The sequence below is a fragment of the Propithecus coquereli genome, unplaced genomic scaffold, assembly GCF_000956105.1.
Source record: "Propithecus coquereli isolate 6110/MARCELLA unplaced genomic scaffold, Pcoq_1.0 Scaffold30, whole genome shotgun sequence".
Taxonomy (NCBI): Eukaryota; Metazoa; Chordata; class Mammalia; order Primates; family Indriidae; genus Propithecus; species Propithecus coquereli.
This window is the reverse complement of record NW_012148619.1, coordinates 1,193,329-1,216,108: the sequence shown is the minus strand read 5'-3', so window position 1 is coordinate 1,216,108 and position 22,780 is coordinate 1,193,329. Positions and strand designations below refer to the sequence as shown.

The window sequence follows — 22,780 nt, the reverse complement described above, 5'->3', positions numbered from 1 at the left end:
TTTCCTATATGAATTGTACTTTAGAGTAATCAAATAGCTGAATTAGAAAAATTCTTTTTCTAATTGAAGAATATCAGCTAATAGAAGAAAAAGAGAATTAGAATATCTTCGTTTTATAACCCCTAATGAAGAATAGGTCTAGGTAATGATCATCAATGGCTGCTAAAACCATTAGGTAAAAAATTGATGGGGATCTTTATAATGGATGGATCAGGCTGAAAAATCCTAAAACCACTAGTCAATCTTTTCACAGACAGCTTCGAATCAATATTGCATCGCTTCAAGTGGACGCGGAAACCTTGCTGCTCTATAGGTCTCTTTATGGAATAGTTGTCTTACATAGTATAATCCATCTGTGTACATTAACAACCCCATCGATGTTTTAATTTTTGCTTTAAATATTCATATGTATTTTAAAGGATCCCAGAGGAGAAGAATGTTCTATTTACTCAGATACTTACCATGTTGGTTGCTCTTTCTTCATTCCTGATGTTGCAAGTCTCCTCTTATCATTTCCTTTCTGTCTGAAGAACTTCCTTTAGCAATTCTTTCAAGGCAGGTGTGCTGGCAACAGATTATTTTAGCTTTCCTTCATCTGAGAATGTCTTTATTTCATCATCATTCCTGAAGGATATTTTTACTGTGTATAGAATTCTGGGTTGACAGTTCTTTCCTCTAAGCTCTTTCAATATGCCACTTCCTTCTGGCGTCTATGGTTTCTGAAGAGAAATTTGCAGTCATTCAAATTGTTTCCTTGTAGATTATACATCATTTTTCTTTAGCTGCTTTGAAGTATTGTTTTTCTTTTTTTTTCTTTAGTTTTCAGCAGTTGGATCGTAGTGTGTCTGGGTGTGGATTTCTTTGAGTTTATCCTGTTTAGGATTCCTGGAGCTATTTGAATGTGTAGGTTTTTGTCTTTTGCCATACTTAGTACATTTCCAGCTATTGTTTCTTCAAATATTTTTGAAGTACTGCACTTTTTTCCCTCTCCTTATGGGATTCTAATGACAACAATGTTAGATCTTTTTTTTATTATCCCACAGGTCCCTGAGGCTCTGTTCCTTTTTAATCATGCCTCTTTTCTTTTTATTGCTCAGAATGGACAATTTATTAATTTATCATCAAGTTCCCTTACTCTTTCTTCTGTCATTTCCAATCTGCTTTTAAGCTCATCAATGTTTTGTTTTAATTTCAGTTACTGTATCTTTCAGTTCTGAAATGTTCTTGTGGTTTTTCTTTATATCTTCTCTTTCATTGCTGAGACTTTCTGTTTTTCCATTTATTTCAAAAGTATTTATAATTGCTTGTTAGAGTATTTATGTAATAGCTGTTTTAAAATCCTTGTCACATAATTCCAACATCTGTGTCTTCTTGGTGTTGGTATCTATTGACTTTCTTAACCCACGTGAGTTGAGATTTTCATGGTTCTTCATTTGACAAGTAGTTTTGGATTATATTCTGGATATTTTGATTATTGCAGACAACACTCTGGGTCTTATTTAAATCCTGGGGAGAATGCTTATATTTGTGTTTTAGTAGGCAAATGACCCAGTTGGATCAGGCCACAGGCTTCTACCAGCCCTCTGTGTGCTGGGTTTGCAGTCATCTTCAAACTGTTTTTGCGGTGCTGTTTGGATCTGTCCTGCGTGTGCATCTCTGAGTGGTGCATCTGTGAGTTCAGTTTACAGTGTCTTTGATGTGCTGATTAGGGCCAGGTCTGTGCATATGCAACTGTGGATCCCCCCCAGGAGTTCATAAACAACTTTGTGGGGTGGCTTTCTCAAGCTTCTCTCTCCTGTCAATCTCTCTGGTTCTTTCTAGTTTCCCAGGGGTCCAAGAGGGGAAAAAACTGGTAAACTCACCATCATTTTGGTGGTAGTTCAAATTTTGGTCTTCTTCCCTATTTGACCTGCTCCATATTACTTTTCATAGTCTAAAAATAGTTGTTGCATGCATTCCATGCAGGTTTTTAAAGCTGCATTCAGTGGGAGAACCAGAGTGAGGTGTGACTACTGCATTTTGACCCAGAACAGGAATTTCCCATAGGCCAGTTTCAGAAGCACAAAAAGTGAGAGACAGTCTTCTGATACGATACAGCAGGAACACACATCACCACTATGAGATAGTTCCACCCAAAACATCCCACCTGAATCTGATTGAGCCTCTAAATCTAACCATTAGTTTGTAGGAAATTCAGGAACAGAGGAACATGTTAATAACCCCACAAAGAGGCAAACTGCCAGATCCAGACTGTGGGAAATTTTTCAGGACCCAGTTCCACCCATAAATAAATTCCAAGAAAAAATAGAGGAAAAGGGAGCCTATAGATTGAAAGAGACTAAGAGACAAATTAACCAAATGTAATGTGTGGACCTTGTTTGAATCCTGATTCAAACAAACTAATTGTTAAAAAAAAATTGAGATAATTGGAGAAATTTGAATTATGGTTTGATACTTGATATTAAGGCATTGTTAATTTTTAATGTATAAGAATGGTATTATGTTTATTTTTAAAGATCCTTATCTTTTAGAAATATATATGAAGATGAGATTGTGTGAAATCTGGGGAGGGAGATGGTGGATGAAACAAAATTGTCAGTGAGTTGATAATTGCTAAAGCCAGGTGATCAGTGCATGAGGTTCATTAAACCAGTCTCTGTTTTTGTACATGTTTGAAATTTTCCATAATGAAATGGTAAAAAAAAAAAAAAAAGAAATTAATAAAAATTAAAGAAATTGGTCTGTTAGGTGGTGTCTCAACTTTAACAAAAATAACTAGAGACTCACATTTTTTCAAGAACTGTGGTCTATGGACATGCGTTCTTCCAGGTTGGACATTCACTTTGCGCTCAGGAGTGAGGATAAACAAGAAACCAGTGTTTTCTTTTGGAGCTTCACGTGCTGAGATCTTGCCCTTTCACTTTTCTTCCCTTCTCTGTTTTGCTGTGTTTGGCCTCCTCCTTGCCTCGTGCTCACACGTTCTTGGCTGGAGGTGAGACCCCGGGTCGGCTGGCATCACTGCTCTCACCCCAGTCCTCATTCAGTGAGGACGGGGACTGCAGCCAAGAATTGGGATGGCCGAGTGTCTGGGTGACCACGATAGAAAATTGATTCAAGCTGAGGATCTTCTGCTACAGCTTTTAGCGTAGTTGTGCCCAGAAAAACCTCTGTGTCCTGGGCTGTGTCTCTCCCCTGATGATGGATTCTTGCCTGAGTTCTAAGCACAGTTGAATTGCTTAGCTGTGTTTTTTCTCAGCAGAGCCCCATAGCGCTGGCAGATTTCTATAGCTCTATTCACGTCAGTCCGGTTAAGAGTCTACATTTCCTCTTTGCCCCACAGCCGATCCATCAGCCGTAACCGCAAGGAGCTGGGCCTTTTGTTGGATGGACCGGGTGAGCTTGGAGTTGCAACAGGAAAATTTTTCCCTCTGGTGCTCCAAAGCTACGTCACTCAGGTCTCCTTAAAGACTCCTGTGTGACTTGTTTCCTTCGGAAATGCTCCTGGTTTGCCAAGGCCTGAGCTGGGTCATCCTCCTGTGTGTTCCGGTACCTTCCTGAGCCTTCCTCAAACCCATGGCACCCAATCAGAGAGGCGTGCCCAGACCACCCATGAAAAATTAATTCCTCTTCTTCCCAGTTTTCCACCCTGTCTCCATCCCCTCCTTCATTCCTCTCCTCAGTACTGACCGCCACTTTTTATTTCTGTCTCCCCTACTGCACTGTGGCAGCCGTGAGGTGGTATCGTTGCGTGGCTCACATCAGCCTTAGCATGCAACAAATACACATTGAGTAAATCATACTTGTCATGCTTTGTCTTAATGGCATGTTGATTGCCTGTCTCCCCTACTAGAATATAAGCTCTTTAAGAACAGGGACTGGGTTTTGTTTTATCCCCAACCTTAGTAGAATGCTTTATTCAAAGGAAATAGTCAATAAATATTTGTTGAATAAATGAATCAAGTAACTAATCAAAGGGTTCAATGAGGAAAACAGGCAGACCTTGGCACTCAGGATATATTCTTAATATATGATGTCTTGATCCTCTTCTGTGTTTTCAGATATATCCAGAGTGTTTATTTAGGCCTCACGTCATTCAGTAACGCTGGTTCCTACTTTCTTTCAGACTCTCATCCTCTTTCCATAATCTCTACACCAGGCACCATGCAAAATGCTGCAGGGGATACAGAGATGGGTCAGACGCAGACCCTGGCATCTTTGAGGTCATCCTAAAGCAAGGGAGACAAAAATACTCATACACGAACAATTATAATATGGAGTTGACATTTGGGAGTGCCATGGGATACAGTGATGGGGAGATGATTCCCTCTGGGCCCATCAGTAGGGGCTGTTGGAGGAGATGGATCTGGGAGGATGGGTACATTTAAAGATTGGCAATACAGTCTCAAGGGGTGTTTCAGGCTGAGGGCGCAGGCAGAGGCTGGGAGCTATGCACACGGCCCAGGACACGTGAACCACTTGACAGACAATTACTAAGCACTTACTGTGTGTAGGACACGTTGCTGTGTGCTTCACGTGGACGATCTCATTGTAGGTAGATGGTATTATTACCTCCTTTTTATAGATAAGGAAACAAGACATAGGTTAAATAACTTGCCCGTAGTCACGTATTTAAAGTGGCAAAGTTGGAATATCAACCCAGGCAGTATAAATCCAGAATATGAACTTTTAACCATTGTATTAATATGTATCCCCAATAATAATCATTATAAGCATTTATTGAGCACCTACTATGGCCACATGCTATTCTCTGGGCTTTGCGTGCCTTCTGTTATCTAATTTTCACAAAATCTTATGACGTAGGCACTATTTTTATCCCCACTTTACAGATAAGGATGAGAGAAGTTAAATAATTTTCCCAGCATCCTATAGCTAGTGAATGGTAAAGCTGAAATTTGAGCCCACGTGGAATTTCACACCCTTGCTCTTAACCATGACAGCAAAATGTATGCTTAGACTTTTAGGCTGGGGCAGATCATGAAGGGTTAAGATCATAAAAGGTTGTATTTTATACTCAATGAAGAGCAGTTGATGCTGAGCTTTTGCAGGCTGGAGAGAGAAAGAAGGTCACTCATGGCTGGAGCCGTGGGGGCTGGGACACAGTGGCACGTTTAATAGAAGTGGGACCACAGGAGGAGGGAGAGGTTTGGGAGCAGAGGGCAGGACGTCAGTTTGAGATGTGCGAAGGTTGAGGTGGGGGAATGTTCAGGCAGAGGGATCTGTGAGGCATCAGGTATTGCTGGGGAGCAGGTTTGGGGAGCCATCCACAGAAAGGTGGTGGTTGAAGCAGTGATATTGGACTTTGTTCCTGGAAAAGGGAGGCTTGGGTGTTGGACGGGAGGTAGCCATGTCCAGGAAGCCTATACAAAGGAAGAGGAAACAGACTGCATTAACAATGAATCTTAGTTCTGCCAATGGCCCTGTGCAGACTCTAGTGGGGTTTTGAAAATTAAGATCCTCTGAGTCTTTAGAGGCTGGGGAAAAGGCAAGCAGGATTGAGGAAGCTTTGCCTCTTGCTTGCTTGCCCAGAGAGGCAGCTCTTTTTCCTACTGCAGCCACAGAAGAGGTTCCAGCTTCAGAACGTGGCTGCGTGTGGGCCACGTTCTGTTTGGTGGCGGTGGAAGGAAGGGCTGCTGAGGCCGGGACCTGGTAGGTAGCCTTGGTGCTGGCGAGGCCCAGAGGCCCTACTGAGCAGACTGTAGAAGGATGAAAGAACTCGCGGCTGGCCACAGACAAGCTAAGGTTGAGAACGAGCATTTTCCAAGTCACAAAGCGACCAGTGCTTATTGCTGGGACGGATTATTTGCAGGGAGAACGCGCTCAGTGTTCTCAGGTTTCTTGGGGCCAGGCACCCTCCATCCTGGAGGAGAGGAAGTCTCGGTGCAGCTCCATCTCCCCCAGTTGCCTGGTTTCCAGGGACACCAGGGCTGGGAAGACAAGACCCCCACAGAGGCCATGAGGTCAGGTGGCGACCACGGCAGGACGGAGGAGCAGATGGGAATTGTGGGAACTGGTGACAAGGGCTTCCTCATTTATGTGTTTTGTCAAGACCCTTTGAGGTGGGAGAGGGGCCAACTTCACAGACTTTAAGTGAATTAAAGAGGACATTTCCTAAGTCCTGCTGGAGACAGATTGCTTCATTTCCTGTCTTGAAGCCGATTAGTTGCTTTTGGGTGACCACAGTGGTCCCCTGGTCTTCTCCTCTAGATGTGGCTGAGGTAAACGCCGCCAGTTTAATTGACCACTAAGCAGCTCCCTCAACTCCCGCCTCCCTCTCTCCGACCGGGAGAGACAAGTTCTCTTCCCTGAGTATTGTGGGTTGGGACGTGGCGCTTTAGAACGCTGTCTTTCTTGGTGTAATGATAGCCAAGGCGCTTTGGAACCTATGATTCAGTTTTTGAAGTTGACCCTGCAGACAATTTTCCCCACCCCTAGTGAAATAAATACTGTAAAATACAATGTTCCTCTCCCTAGCTGAGAAACGTTTTTCAGTGACTGGTAAGCCTTAGCAAAGACAAATAAAACAACCATTTGGAGCACGTTAAATATTGTTAAAAGATACTGAAAACATAACATCCTGAAGTACAAAGTGTTTCCTGGTCAGTTTATGAGGTGTTCATTGCGCATTTACTGTTTGCAGGGTCCTGAGCCAGGCTCCGTGGGACCACAGAAGCCCCTAAGCCCTGTCCACTGTGGTCCCACGTACGATCACTCTGAAATCTGGCTGAGACGAGTAAATAGCTGCAGAGGCCCTGGGAGAAATGCAGTGAAACTTGAGCTGTCCGGGGTCTTTGGAGAGATACGGCACTCCGGTTAAATGAGTCTGCTAATAATGGAACAGTTTTGCCTTTGAACACCGTCATTGATGGGAATCTCTGAGATGTTCTGCATCTCGGCTTCGTGCGTGTTTATCTTGTTTGGTGATAGCACAGGGTCATTCTTAGGAACATTAATTTTTAGATTGAACTATAACACAGGGTTGACTCTGGGTCCTTTTTAAAACTTTCTAGTCTCTTTTTAAACTATCCTAGGCTGCTATGCTTTTGCAATTCTTGAGGTTGCTTTTTAGAGCTTTTCTGTCCCCTTCTAGAGTTGCCAACTTTTATTTCTGACTGCCAGTTTGGCTGTAGGGTGGCAAGCAGCATCTCCTCTCCCTTCGAGTTTGCTTTGCCCTGGGGAACTGGAATACAAAGTTTGCTGGAATTTACATAAATGGAGAATCGATAGACCCTGAGGGAGATGACGGCTGAGGGGCACCTTCCTTAGGGAAGCTCCGGGCACTGTCGAGGCCTGAACATTGCACTGTGTGTGTGATGGTTAGGAGGCCTCTTTTCCTGGCTTACTGCTGGGTTTGGGTGTGTTCCTTTACCATCTCCTGCCTCTGTTTCTCTGCCCCGTACAGGGTAGGGGAGGTGACAGTGTTTTTGGAGGAGTCACTGATAAGGAGGAGTCTTCAATGTGGTTGTTTGCAAGCGTGCGTCTGTGCCTTCTGAGCAACTGTGCACCTAAGTGTGAAAGATACCACAACAGGTGTTTGTGGACCAGGGAGAGTTTTGTGATGGGAGAGTGAAAAACAAGGAAAACAAGTGCTCACTGAAACATCTCCGCAAGACGATTCTTGAAAATGTTTTAGTGAAGTCTTTCAAACATGCTGAAAAGTAAAAGTAAAAAAAGTGAACACCTGTATTGCCCGACACCCTGTTTCAGAAAACATATTACCATGTTGCCTTATTTGCTTCAGATTTTTAAAATCACAAAATGTCACCAAATATAATTAGAAGTCTCGCATATACCCCTCTTGGATCCTGCCCTTCTCTCTACTGCAGAGGCAGCCACTATCCTGAAATTAGCATTGTTTATTCCCATGCGAGTTTTTGTTCTTTCAGTATATGTTTTTGTAGCCCTCAGTGATAAGTAGCATTCTTTTGCATGGATAACTTCACATAAATAGTACTTGCTTCTCTCACTCACTATTGTATTTGTGAGATTTATTCATCTTGACACTAGTTCATTCATTTTTCAGCACTGAACAGCAGTGAGTGACACACTATGGCCCATGGGCCAAATTTGTCCTATCACCAGCCTTTGCACATAAAGTTTTATTGGAATACAGCATGCCCTGTATTTACAAATCATCTATGACTGCTTTGAGCTACAATGGCCGAGCTGAGTCTTTACAACAGAGACAAAGACCGGATGGCTTCCAAACCCTAAAATATTCATTGTCTGGCCCTTTACAGAAAAAGCTAGCCAATCCTGGCTGTAGAGTATTTTATTGTACCAACATAACACATTGTATCTATTCTTCTTGTAGGTAAACATTTGGATCATTTCAATTTTTTTTGTTTTGCAAATAATATTTTCAGTAATTATTTTTTGTTTGTTCAAGAGTCTCTCTAGAGTATATAGCTGGAAGTGGAATTACTGGGCTGTAAGCCACGTGCACCCCAGACTTGACTGGATACTGCTAAATTGACCCCCAAGGCGGATCTACCAATTTTCACTTCCACTTGTAGTTTATGATAGTTTCTCTCCCTCCACATCCTTGCCAATCATCTGGTATTTTAAGATCTTAAGTTTGGCAAGTTTGATGCATGTAAAGTGGCACTTCATTTCCAGTGACAGTACTCATTTTTTCAAGTTTTTAACCATTTGCCATTCCTCTTATGTGAATTGCCTAATTATATGCTTTGTCCATTTTTGTTATTAAGTTGTCTCTTTTTGATTTGTGAGAGTTCTTTACATATTCTGGCTACTAGTCCTTTTGATTAGATACATTAAAACCAGTATGTGACTTAGTTTTCAAACATACATGCACACACACATATGACTTTTTTCCTAGCGAAAGTTTATAAAGTCGAAAGGGTCCAAACTGAAGACAAGGTAGGTAGATGACAGCAAGGATGATTCAGCACTGTTTTCCCCACCAGCACAGTTATATAAGCTTATGACTGCCCCATCTTGGAGCAATTAGATGCCTTTCCGAGGCCATCTGTTGGAGTGAGCTGATTGTTACTGACACTTTGGCTGTATAGACGTGACCAACAAAGTCCCATGGAAGCTGAAGGCCACCATGGTAGGGTGTGATGGGCACAAGGGTTTGGAAGGCTGCCTTGGACAAAAACCAAATGCAATTTGTGGTTTGGGGTTTCCCTTTTTTGGGTTTGGCTGAAGTCAGACCTCGGTTTCAGCTTGATCAAGTTGAGCCATTCTCTGGCCCACAGCGATTTCAGTAATTCAAACTTCCATTTTCAGGGCAGACTACTTTGTTTGACTTCCCATTGGTCCATCATCCTCAAAACTGAGAATACTGGCTTCCCCCATCCTTCCACCTTCTCTGACCTTTTCACATCAAACTTTCTGAGTGGAATAATTAAAAAAAAAAAAAAAAAAGAATTTGCAGTCCCTGTGGTTTCTGTAGCCCTGTGAAGTTTACCAAGTCCTTGCAGCCGTGATCTCTGTGTATTAACCACAGCTCAGTGAAGCGTGCAGAGAAGACAGATTGCGACTGCCATCTCGCAGTTGAGGGCTGCAGAGAGACACTGGAGGTGGCATGCCCCTGGTCCCACAGCAGCATAGCAATCTTCTGTGCTGCGCCCGGCGTCTGCCCTGGTGTTGTTCCCACCGTGTGCAGTACAGATGCATGCTCGGGTCATCGCCCGAGAAACAGAATGACTCCTCTCCATCCCCACCATCATTGCTCCTTGCAGGAGGGCCACAGTCCGTGGGACCAAGACACACATAACTAGGGGAACAAGTGTAACATTCCCCAAGTCTATGCCGCATGCCAGACTTAGCACTCAACATCTCACGTATCTCATTTGATGCTCCAATTAATGCTGTAAGTAAGTAGTAGGATCAGCTTCCTGGACCGGCAGCTGGTGCGGTCACACAGGGCCAGTGTTTAGCTTAGGAGGGCGCCATGCTTGGTTTTATGCTCTGATCTTCCCGCCTTGAATTTTTAAATGGTTTTTGAACAGTGGAGCCCACGTTTTCAGTTTGCACTGGACCTCGCAAATTAGGTAGCCAGTCCTGTGCACAGATAAAGCAAGCAAGACTCAGAGAGGTGAACTAATTTGCCCAAGATTACTCAGTTAATAAGTAGCAGAGCTGGGATTGGTGTATTTTCTACTTGGCTGATTCATTTATTGAAAACAGAGCCCTGGAGTGATCCTTGTTTGAGTTGTACTGCAAGGGAAATTGTATTGTGGAAATACGAATTTTCTGTGGAGTTTTGCTTGTGTGTTAAGTGGTTTTGTGTTGGTCTTGCACTGGCTAGTTGCCTCCCTCTTCCTCGGAGGGGAGAGCCCAGATCTGTCATCTCTTTTGAGGTCCCTAAAAGTAGCTAGAACAGGAAGCCCCCTAGAGGAGCTACCCAGGAAATGGTCACTGACCAACTGGGTTAATGGCCTTTTTAGGTTGCAAAGAAGAAATCGAGACTCCTGAGTTCACCATAGTGAGTCATACAGAGTAAGTGAGGAAGTGAAAGGCTGGCCTATAGTTAGGCTCCTTCATAGCTCTTGGATCAGATCATGTCATTACTTCCTCGGGAGCAGAGGGTCACAGGCCCCCAACTCAGCTGCTCCTCTGGCTTTGCTTTTCTCTGTGTGTCTCCTAGGCTACCAACCATTTGTTCTTGCCTCCTCTAGGAGACGTCTGTGAGATTCAGGTTTTGCCCCAGACCCGTCAGAATCATGCTGGCCGGCCTGGCCTGGTGGTTGACTGTTCAGGGTGAAGCATTGACCTCTGGCCGTGTTGGTGTGCTTACAGGGCCTCAGCATGGTGATGTGGGAGAAGGAGCCTTTAGAATGAGGCAGAGTGAGTCTCATCCTGTCCAGGTTTGGCCCGGCAGTCTCCCGGGATGGGCTTTGAGTCTACCATCTTAGAAGATGAGCACCCTGCTTCCTGAGCAGGACACTCCCTTGGCTGGAGGAAGTTCAAGGGGACCTGCTGGCCTCCCTGGTGATCTGCTCTGTTTTCCCTTCACAGCAGCAAACCCTCTGCTTTGCTCCACCGCCCGCTACCACTGCAAGAATGGCCTCTGCATCGACAAGAGCTTCATCTGCGATGGGCAAAATAACTGTCAAGATAACAGTGACGAGGAAAGCTGTGAAAGTTCTCAAGGTAGGAGCTTCTCACACTGTAAAAAGATAATTGCAACACAACACCACAGTAACAGAAAACATTGAAAGGAAGAAAGCAATACCCATATCCACCTCCAAACACAACAGCTATGTTAGTTTTTTGCACTTGGCCTTGCAGCCCTTGTATGGGGAGGTACATGTGTTTACATGGGTTTAAGTATAACGCGCCTGCCATTTTGGATTTTGTATTGTTCAAGTATTAAATATCTATACGTTTTCTCTTCAAAATTTTAATGAGCCCCAGCTGTGTTACATACTGTCTTGTTGCTCTACTGTGGTTTTCTAAGTAATTGCATTGTTGGGACAATCCCCAGGACGTTTCTTTCCATTGAATTTCTTCTTTAGGGTTCATTCCGCAGAGGAGGACACCAGCACAGGTTGCGGCTACACCTCACCATGCAGCTGTTTGAATTTTTTTTCTTAGTTTACATTGCTTCTAGCATCTATGCCTGTCAGTTTTACTATAATATCACAGACATTTACTGCTGTACTATTTTTTCCGTTTTGCTAATTTAGTAGTCATAGAATGGCAGCCTCCCAAAATGGTTTAATTTGCATTTCTCTGATTATGAACAGAGTTAACATTTTGCCCTCGTGTTTGTTTACTGCTTTGCTTTCTCTTCTGTGAATTGCCTGCTCGTATCAGGGCTCTTGATTCCAGGGCTATTTAGTGGGAGCAGAGTGGAAAGATGAGCTTTGTTGGGGAACCTGGGAAGGACACAGTAGGGTAAGGTCTTGTCCTTGCCTGTTAAAGCTGAACAAAAAGCCGACATTTCTTTGCTTACTGACTCTTCTTCAGTAAGTGTGCATTTCTTCAGTGATTAGAAAGAAATATGAAGATTTAAAAATGCATGTCTATTTTAAGGCATTCTAAAAAGTATATATTTCTAATGTTATAAACAGGTATCATCTGTATGTAATCTTTACCTTTTTCACTTAATATTATATTGCTGCAACTCACCCATGTTATTGTTTGTTGGTAGAATTCATTTGCTTTAACTGTTATTTGATATTGCACTGTATGGAATGTATAGATGTATTCCACGGTTTATAGATTTAATAAAACTGTAAAAAGAAAAGTAAGAGAATGATGGTTACCTTGTTAATTCATACGTTGGGAGGTAGGATAGTTGGAGAAGTCTCAGGTAGTTAGATATAGGTTATTTTCAAGGTCCTAGCTTTTACTTTGGTGGGTGTTTATGATGTTATTAAAAAGGAACGAATGAGTGAACAAATGGGTCGTGTGCACACCCCAGGTGAGAGTGGTCCAGAAACCAAGGATTATGGTCAATCTAAATCTGTATGCCTGAGGTCTGCAGAAAAGAAAAGATAAAATGTGTATCAGGATAGACTTTGCCAGGAGTTGGTGCAGAGAACTCCCTCCTGTGTCTTGGATGGAACTAGCCTCTGCTTGTCCTTGCCTGGAAAATCCCCTTCTTGGGTCTTCTCTTCACTAGTGGTTCTCAAAGCATTACGCTCAGCATCACATGGGAACTCTCTGGAAAGGCAGATGCTCGGGCCTCACTCCAGACCCCCTGAATCAACCACCGAGGGTTGGCCCAGCCATCTATGTTCTATATCACAAGCCCCCAGGTGATTCAAATGCATATTAAAGTGTGAGATCCACTGTTCCATACTAACCTTCAAGAGTTTTTAAATCTTGCAATTTGCCTAGGAATTGCTAAACTTCTGACTGATGGAAAGGTATTGCTAGCCTTTACACAAAGTCAAGTTTTTATAAACCATACATGCCAGCGTAGAGCCAGTGAAATATACCAAATGGGAGCAACAACTGCAGAGTCAATAAATGTTAGCATGGATAGGAGGCATGGAGGAAAATTTTCTCTAAATATTGTTTCTTATATAGTTTCTCATGTGTTTATGAATCTAGACTCACTTATGGTGCCCCGAGATGTTTAGCAAAAGGACTCCCACGTCCAGGAGTTGGAGCTTAGGGATGCTGATGGTTTGGGCCACACCCTCACTCCGCCTTTCCCGTGCCTATCCCAGTATTTTGCTTAAGCAGATTTTCACTTGCCCTTAAGGAGAACAGCTGGCCCCTCTGTAGGCTATTTGAAGTTAGTATTTCTAACTTCCGCTTCTTTCTTTCTCTCCATGTTCCACTCTCATGAATGAGGTTTATGGAAAAAGTCAGTGGTGGACACATACGTATGAAGCCCAACTCTTGACAGATACCTTCCTTAGAATCTCATTTTTGTGCCCTCAAGATGAGAAATAAAAAAATAAGCTATATACGTGTCATCCCAGAAAACAATTTCCGTCAGGCAGCTGGTAACGTCTGTCAGTTGCTATGGGTATAATAGCCACCGCACAAGGGCACTCATTGTCGAATGCATGGCCTTTAGCTACCTAGGAACAGGAAACATACCCATTTTGCTTCTCGAATCTCACAGAACCTACCTAGTAGCCTAGTGTTCTGCACATAGTGGATTCGGTAAGTGCTGAAGGCTAGAACAGGTTTCTTTGTAGGGTGTTATGTTATCATTACACTACATTTAATTTGCACCCTACATGGTATTGCACCATCTAGGTTTTTAAGCTATTTGAGTTCAAATATCCACAACCTATTAAAAAAAGAATAACAAGTATTATTATTATTGTTGATAGCATAGAAGGTTCATCATTCCCCCAGTGGGAATCTGCCCTGCAGCGAGCGTGAGACGGGAGACACAGATCCACTGTTCCCTCGGCCAGTCTGCAGGTCTGCATGCCTCATCCCTAACGAGGTGTACGCACCTCCGTGCTCTCAGTGTGATTTTGCCATCTAAGGGGGTGCTTTTCTCGCGTTGAATAATCTCTGCATGCAGACTGACTACCTGCTAATTTTGGTGCTTGAACAAAGGAACGTCAGTGCACCACTGCTGTGGGAAAACTGACCTGCGCTGGGCTTTGGGGAGATGGAGATCCGTGCAGGTGTCTTCCTGAGGAATCTCAGAGGCATCTTGACTAGACAAAATATTGCCTTATGCCACGTAGGATTTGACCCATTGTCATCTTAATAGTCACAAATGTTTATTGGGCCTTACAATATACCAAGTACTTGGCTAAGCATGCGCTTGTGTCGTCAAATATGTCCTGTCAGCTTCTGCTGGGCTTCTAGCCCTTGAAAGGTGCATCTTTGTTCCCGGTTGATGTAGGAAAAGAAAATTATATTTTATAGTATTTTTCTTGATGGAGTGGAGAGAACTGGCCCCAAGACTGAAAATATGTGCTTTGAAATACCCCTGATTTGAATAGGGTATGGAAAAGTGGTTTCTCCACTTTAGAGGAACCAGCTTTGTATGAGCCTCTCCTCCCTTTTTACCCTTGTCTGGGATTGAGTTCTGCTGTTTATCCTTGGCCTTGACAACCAACAGCATGCTCTATAATGAATTAGAATCTCATCTTTGTGTCTTCCCTACCCAAATGACAGCCCCTTAGAAAATAAGCTATATATGCACGTGATCCCAGAAAACAAGTCCCGTCAGACAGCTGGTAACACCTGTCATGGCGAGAAAGTGCAGTCAGTAAAATCCCTTTGTATTCCATATGGATGTAAGAGAGACCAAAGAACGCAGTGGTAGAATCAAATTTTAATTGGAGCTTCATTGATTGGAAACATAACCTGTTTTTAAGATAATCCCAAAAGTAATAGCTCTGGAGCACCTGTCTGTGGCTTTTCTGTTGCTTAGGAACTCTCCCTGGGAAGGGCACATCTGAGAGTTGGCAGGTGCTGTCATGCACGTGTTGGGGATGACCAGCACTCAGGTGCCTTACGAATGTTGACTGATGAGGGAGGTGATGTCTAATGATCCCTACCTGCTGGTATTCATGCCCTGGTATTATAACAAAGGGAATGGCCTGGAAAAAAAATGGCAAAAATATTTTCTGTCTCTTTAAAACATCCTCTACTCCTTTCTGAGAACTAAAGCCTGCATCCCTGCCTCAGGCCAGTGGTTGGGAGGGGCAGGGTTAGTCTTTGGTTTGTTTGTGCACCAGGAGATGGCCCAGCCGGACCTGGTAAAGGGAGGTCCTGGGCGGAGGGCACGAGATTGTCTTCAGCAGAGATGGATGATCAGATGTAGTTGAACAGTAATTGCCTGAAGCTGAGAACCCATCCTTTAAAAGCTCTGTGTTTCTATGAATGTTCAGAAATTTGGATTTTGAGACGAGAAGGTCTACCATTTTTCCTCCTTTGCCAGCAAAGTAAAAAAATGTCTCTTTCCTCCTCTTCAAACCACTTGTCCTCATTCTTCTGATTTGGCCTCATGGACAAGTGCTGAGTTTTCGGTAACAGTATAAACCCATCTCTTCGAATGTCATCTAGACCTTGTGACTTACTTTTTTTGCGTGTAGCAAAATGCCCATAACCTAAAATTTATTATCTTAACTGCTTTTAAGTGAACGGTTCAGTAGTGTTAAGTATATTCACATTGTTGTGCAACCCATCTCCAAACCCTTTTCATTTTGCAAGTTTGAAACTGTAATAACTCCCTGTTCTCCCTCCCCGCAGTCCCTGACAATCACCATTCTACTTCTGTCTCCAGTAATTTGATAAGTCTGGGCACCTCACGTGAGTGGAGTCATACAGGGCTTGTCTTTTTGTGACTGGCTTATTTCACTTATTAACGTCCTCAAGGTTCATCCATATTGTAGCATGTGTCAGAATTTCCTTTTTTAAGAGCTGAACAATATCCTATTGTACGGATAGACCACATTTGCTTATCCATTCATCCATCAGTGGACGTTTGTGTTGTAGCCACCTCTTGGCTATTGTGAATAATGCTGCAGTGCACATAGTTATACAAATAGTGATTTTCGCTTTTAACAAGAAAATATATCAAAAGTGGTGGATGTCAGTTTCAAGGTTAGGTTGAAAAGGACGCTAGATCCATTCTGCTTACCCTCTCTGGCTGGGTCTCCTGGACAGACGCTGCCATGTTGTGAGCTGTCCTGTGCAGAGGCCCATGTGGCCAGGACCTGATGGAGGTTCTGACCAAAAGCCAGTGGCAACTGGAGTGAGACTGGAAGTAGATCCTCCCTTGGTCACACCGTGAGATATCTGCAGCCCCAGCCAACACCTCAATTGTAATCTGTAACAGACCCTGAGCCAGGGCTAAGCCACTCCTGGATTCCTGATCTAAACTGTGAAACCATAAGTGATTGATATTTTAAGCCTCTAAGTTTGGGGTAATGTGTCCTGCAGCCTTAGGTAACTAACACACTAAATGCCTCTCAAGTGGGCTCCAGTTCTTAATGTTCTAGTCACTGAGAGCTTATGATAACTCAGGTTGTGGTGACTGGTCAAACCTTGGAAAGATCATGCAAGTGTTTGTAAGAATGACAAATATTTGGAGGACTAACTAGATGTCGGGCACCATTATAAGCATTCTTCACCATTATAAGCATTCTTACATTTTCTTATTCAGTTCTTTTTTTCTTTTTTTCTCAAAGCGAGACCCAGTTGGATTCCTATTCAGTTCTTACAAATGTCTTCTGAGAAGAGGTTCTGTTATCACCCCCACTTTCTAGATGAAGAAACTGAGGAACACAGAGGTGGTTCCTTGGCCAAGTCCACAGAGCGAGCAGGTGGTGGGTCCAGGATGGGAACTCAGGTTGTTGGACAGACGTACAGACTCAAATTCCTCGTCCTCCCGTGACACTTCCTATCTGTAGCACTAAGCTAGGTCCAGGAGTTCCAGGTGGTCAGTGCAACTCTTGGTCCTGCAAGCTCACGGGACAGGTTGAGTGTAAAGACTGGCATGTTTTCCCTCTCTTTGTACTCAGTTTTCCTTTCAGTAAAAAAGAATAATGTGCCTGTCCACTTTCCCACCCCGTGAGGAGTGCTGGGAAGTTAAGCTCTTCTCAAGAAGCCACCGATGCCAGGAGAGTTAATTAAGTGTTTTGACAATTGGATTGCAGTTTCTTTATCTTGCTTGCTGTATCCTGGTGATAAGGCCCGAGGAGAATTTGAAAAGCTGGCTGTGAGGTTTGGCACCTCACTAGAAGCTAACAGTGACAGCTTTGTCCTGTTTCTTCTGCAGAATGTGTGTGTCAGTGTGTGTGTGAGAGAGAGAACATACTCATGAGAGCGTGTGCATTCCTCGAGTTGGGCATTTCTGTCCGTGGGTAGGTAATAGGTAGGGAATGGGGCGCCTCTCACGTGCCAGGCCCTGTGCTGTGTGCAGGGCTACAGAAGTGGTCTTGGCCCCTTGTTTAATTTGAATTGTGCTCCTCCCCCACCAAAATTGATATGTTGATGTCCTAAATCCCAATATGTAACCTCACTTGGAAATAGGGTCCTTGCAGGTGTAACTAGTTAAGGTGAAGCCGTACTAGAGTAGATGGGCCTCTAATCTAATCTGATTGGTGTCATATAAAAAGGGAAATTTGGACGCAGACATACATACACAGAGAACACCAGGTGAACACGAAGGCACCCTCTGGGCTGACGCACCTGCAAGGCGGGGATTGGCAAAGGTTGCCAACAAAGCGGCAGGAGCCAGGAGAGAGGCGAGGAACAGATTCTCCCCTGCAACCCTCAGAAGGAACCAACCCTGCTGGGATGTTTTGGACTTCTGGCTTCCAGAACTGTGAAACACACATTTCTATGGCTTAAGCCACCCAGTCTGTGGTACTTTTTTACAGTAGTCCTAGCACCAAGACAGTCCCCGAGAACTCACACTCAAGCCAGGCACATGCATTTGCTAACTGCCAGAGCAGAAATGTGGCCAAGAGGACACAAACCGGCTGGAGAGTGGTCAGTGTGCAAGAACAAAGAGCGGCGAGGGTCCGAGGTATTCGTGGAAGGGCTGGATGCCTTGTGGGAACTGGAAAAGTTGAGAAAAAAACCCTCTTATAGGGAAAGCTGTGGGCCTCGCTGCTGGGTGGAACATCTCCCTGCCTGCACGTCAAGTTCATTTGCTGTACTTGGTGCAGAGGACTTATCAGCTGCGTCTCCACAGCAGCCCTGGAACTGGAGTCAGTAGAGTCAGAACCCTCCATGTTCCCTGAAAGCCATGGGCAAGTCCATCAGCACCTTGAATAGGTGCGCTTTGCCCTCTAGTCCCAATCCCGGAGTTAGCCAGTGGCCAACCCTGATTTATTGCTGGAGCCTGGGCTTACAGTGAACGGATGTATAGCCATGAGATTATAATCTCATATTTTTACTGTACCGTTTCTACGTTTAGATGTGTTTATATGCACAAATACTTACTATGGTTACAATTACCCACAGCATTCAGTACAGTAACGTGCTGTGCAGGGTTGTAGCCTAGGAGAATAGTCTATACCATATAGCCCTGGTGTGTAGCAGGCTGCACCATCTGGGTTTGTGTAAGTGAATTCTGCGATGTTCACATAACCATGAAATCGCCTAACGGTGCATTTCTGAGAATGTGTGTCCCTGTCGTTAAGCAGTGCATGACTGTATCTGTCTTTGTTAACTGCTGCTATGTGCTAGGCACTATGCCGGGAGACACAGGGGCATACCTAATTTTGTTAAATCTTTAAGATTGCTATTCAGTGTAAGATCCATCGTTATTTTATGTTTCGCTGAGAAGGAAACAATACTGACCATGAAATTATGGCACACTTGATTTTAAGACACGTCCCAATTTCACAGTGTTAAAATGTGAAAAAAATGTGCATCTTAGAGTTAAAGAATGGTAATAGGGAATGAGACAAGTGTGGTCTCTGCTCTGATGGAACTTAATGTTCTCTAGGAAAAACAGGTGTTAGGTCGGCCACTAGTGTGAGGAATGTGGGGTGGTCTGTAGGGTCCTAGGGCTTTCTTGAGAAAGTAATGCTGAAGTTGAAACTGGAAGGATGGGGAGGAGTTAACTGGACAAGAGAGAGGAGGGTGGGGGGGGAGAAGGATCCTTCCAGGTCGAGGGAGTGGCGGATAAGCAGATCCCGAGGTGAGAAACACTGTGGTGCATTTGAAGAACTGAAAGATCCATGTGGCTGCCCTGTGGTGGATGCTACAGAAAAACCAGAGCTCCATGGGAAGGCACTAAAGACGGTTTTTGCCAGGCGCAGTGGCTCACACCTGTGATCCTAGCACTTTGGGAGGCCGAAGTGGGAGGATTGCTTGAGGTCAGGAGTCTGAGACCAGCCTGAGCAAGAGTGAGACCCCCGTCTCTACTAAAAGTAGAAAAATTAGCCACATGTGGTGGTGCACACCTGCAGTCCCTGCTACTTGGGAGGCTGAGGCAGGAGGATCGCTTGAGCCCAGAAGTTTGAGGTTACAGTGAGCTATGATGATGCCACTGTACTCCTGCCTGGGCAACATCGCAAGATTCTGTCTCAAAACAAACAAACAAAAACACCAGATTTTATTCAGAAAAACTAATGCAGTAGGGGGACAGAGACCTCAGTATAGAACTGGGCTAAATTTTTCATACAGCAAGGACAAGTGGGAATTTATAGCCAAGGAACAGGCTGGGCTCAGTGGGTGGAAAATTGCTAAGAGGAAACATTGAGGGTAAGGAGGAGATTCTGGTCAAACTGACCTAAGAGGATACTTGCTGAAAACTGGCCAGGGTGATCAGACATCACCTGGGGATGCTGGAGGATCAGGAACACAGTCAGATATGGGGGAGTTTTACTAAATTGACTTGGCAGGGTTCTTGCCAGAACGGGACAATGCAAAGAGGACACAGAAGCCCAAACGCCAGGGCCTAGTTGAGAAGAGAGCTCAAAAGCATCTGGGTCAAGGAGAGAATCTTTGTCGTGCATGGGAGGAGAACAGCCTGGCATGGTCTGCGGTGGCCTGTGGCGTGGTGGCCTGAGACCCCACATGGAGGATGTTGAACTCTCTCCTTTGGGCCTTAGGAAGTCATGGAGGAGACACCTGAAGGTGGTGACAGCGGGAATAGAAGGGGGGACAGCTTTGGGAAATATTTGAGGCTGCGATCGCCAAGATTTGATGACAAACTGAATGAGGGCAGCAAGGGGTAGAAATAGGCCACGGCGAATCGCTGTGTGGACGTTAGCTTCATGGAACTGAAGAATCTGCTGTATTATTTTCCGATGGTGTTTGCTTTCTGCTTTGCTACTCCAGGCCCCCCGCTAGCCTGGGTAATTGAGAGTAAAAGAGCTTATGCTTTTGGAAGAGACCTTTGCTTTCTGTTGCCAAATAGAACCCAGTGACTAAGCAGCCAAAGATAATTTCTAGAGAAATCGCAGAGGGCGTGTGATGGCAGACGTGCTCATTTTAGTTTAGTTTTTCAAGTATGGATGAAAAAAAGCTTTATATTTAAAAAATATAGTAGTCTGGGTTTAGGAGATCCAACCTAAAAATGTCACAACTTAGAATTTGTAGGGTGGTCAATATGAATCCCTAAACTTGTGGCCACCAAGTGGTATCAAGAGCTTTGTTCGAGGCACCGTAGCAAAGAATCATCACCCTTCATAAGGAATTTGCGTAGCTTTCCTTAGACTGAAACTGCTGGAGGTCCGTTTGACAGGAGGAACGTGGAAGCCTTTTTTCCACTTTTAATTGAAGGGTTTGAAAGCCCAGCTGGACTGAGAAAGGCAAAAATGCTGACTCGTTGGAAGAAACAGAAGGAAGCTGGGAGAGGCTGTTTGCCGCCTTTCTGTACAGGTGGGGTTTTCTTCTTAGTAATTGAGTGTTTGCATCACAAAAGCTTCCTCATCTTTAATGGCTGCAGCAGGAGTTTGAAGATTTCTGAAACGTCCTTCATTTAGAAGCAAGTCAGAATGATTCCGCACTCATGACAGTAATTGCTTCCTGATCTCTTAGCTGCTGTGATAATCTTCAGAGCTTTGTCTTTAGTTCCCCCTATTTCTGTCCTGTGCAGGTTTCCCCTTCTCTTTCCTCCCCTGGTCTCTCCCCTCTCCCTGGAGAATGGCAGAGTCCAGCCTGGGCGCCTGGCAGCGTGCGCCTCCTCCCAGGCGGATGGCCCAGGTTGCAGAGCAGCGGGGATTGGGTGTGGGCAGGGCTTGCTGTCTCTCCACAAGTTTGCTCTGCAAGTTTTTGGAGCTGTAGGACTTCTTTGTTGTGCTACATGATTGTTAAGCGGACATTTCTCTGTCTGAGGACTGACTGCTTGTGGCCCTCAGCTCCCCGGCCCCCCACCTCCCAAACACCCTTGTCTCCCTTGATACTTCCTAGTATTCATTTGTGCTACCACGCGTCATTTGCTGAGGGCCTGCGGCTGCCCAGTCCCTCCCGGGTACTGGAAGAAAAGCAAAGCTAGGTCAGATCAAAGTCGCTCACAGTCTTGCAAAGGAGAAACATAATACCCTACAAACAATTATCCGAAAGGGTGATAAATGCTGCAATAGAGAAATGAGCAGCTCGCGGCGGTAGCATGAGGCTGGCAAGGAGTGACGGTTTTTCCCAGGGCGATATGGCAAGGCTTCAGAGAAACGAAATCTCTGCCCAGTCTTCAAGGATAAACAAAAATGGACCCGGAAACGAGCGTGAGCTGGGCATCTCGCCAGAGGGAATAGCATATCCAAAGACAGAGATACCGTATGGTTGCCGCAGAGTGTGTTGTGGGGGAGACGTGAATCTGTGAGGGTCCATTGAGGCTGGCTCTTGGGGCCCCTCCCTGCGTGCCCCAATGGAAGGGGGAGACAGAGGAAGAAACCCAGGGGAAACGAGATGTTCAGCCCTGATTAGGGAACTCGTAGCAGCGGCTGGCTATCACCATGCACAGTGAGATTCTGCTTATCCGTGGGTCTTACTGGGCTCTGCTGTCCCACGGCAGAATGAGCCTGTGAATTCCTCTGGATGCCAGATGCATCCAGAATGAGAAAAGTTTGGGAGGCTAGATGAGCACCGAATGGATATCCTCCCCTCCTTCGTCCCGCCAGTGGCTTGAAAAACTTTCTTGGGTTATGTGATCCAAGTCAATTCTGTCTTTTTTCATCCCCGGTTTGACTACCTGCCAGTTTTGTGGCCGGTGAGAAGTGGAGTTGTGCTCTGCGTTGCAAATAGAACAGGTCTCGCCACATCCCCCACACGCTCCAGCGCCTCTTTCTTGTTCCCTCCTGGTTTCTCTTTGGAAGCCCAGCAGGTTTTCCGTCGGTGGACCCTGAGGGTTGATTAGCCACAATCTACAGACTCTCTTGGACTGAGCCAACAGGTCAAAGGTTAGTTTATGCCGGTAGCACGGGCTGCACGTTTTTGCACAGACCACAGAGTTTCAGAAGAGTTGTCGCTGCTCTGCCACACAGCATGGGAGAGAACACTCCGTGCCTGCTTTGCCGCCTTGGGCTCTCCCAAGGGCGTGGGTCCGAGCTGGACCGCCCTGCAGGGCCAGCAGGGAGAAACCGCTTTTCGGTGCTGAGGGACGTGTCCAGCAATGGCTGCCCCCTCCCTCACCCCAGACATCAGGTTGAAGAGGGGGCTTCACATACTTGTTTCTTCCTTTGTGGGCTCGTTTATTGTCGGCCTATTAAGAGCCAAGCTTTTATCTTGATTTTGGAGTGTGATCAAGGTTTTATAGTTATTCTTCAGATGACAGGAATCCGACTGCGGTTTTGCTTTCTTCACAGAGGTCAGTTGGCGTCAGCTTTGGGCCAATTTGCATGTGAAGGAAATCTCCAAGGACAGATGCTTTGTCGTCATTAGCTGATTGGTCGGG

The 22,780-nt window shown here is 44.8% G+C and overlaps 1 protein-coding gene across 2 annotated transcripts in view; it reads left to right on the top strand.

The window, feature by feature from the left end:
- LDLRAD3 (low density lipoprotein receptor class A domain containing 3) overlaps positions 1 to 22,780 on the top strand; it is a 258,525-nt gene that overhangs the window by 141,737 nt on the left and 94,008 nt on the right. For both annotated transcript variants that reach the window (XM_012649579.1, XM_012649578.1), the window contains exon 3: positions 11,008 to 11,142. In XM_012649579.1, the coding sequence (XP_012505033.1) occupies positions 11,008 to 11,142 (135 nt within the window). The remainder of the gene's footprint in view (positions 1 to 11,007; positions 11,143 to 22,780) is intronic.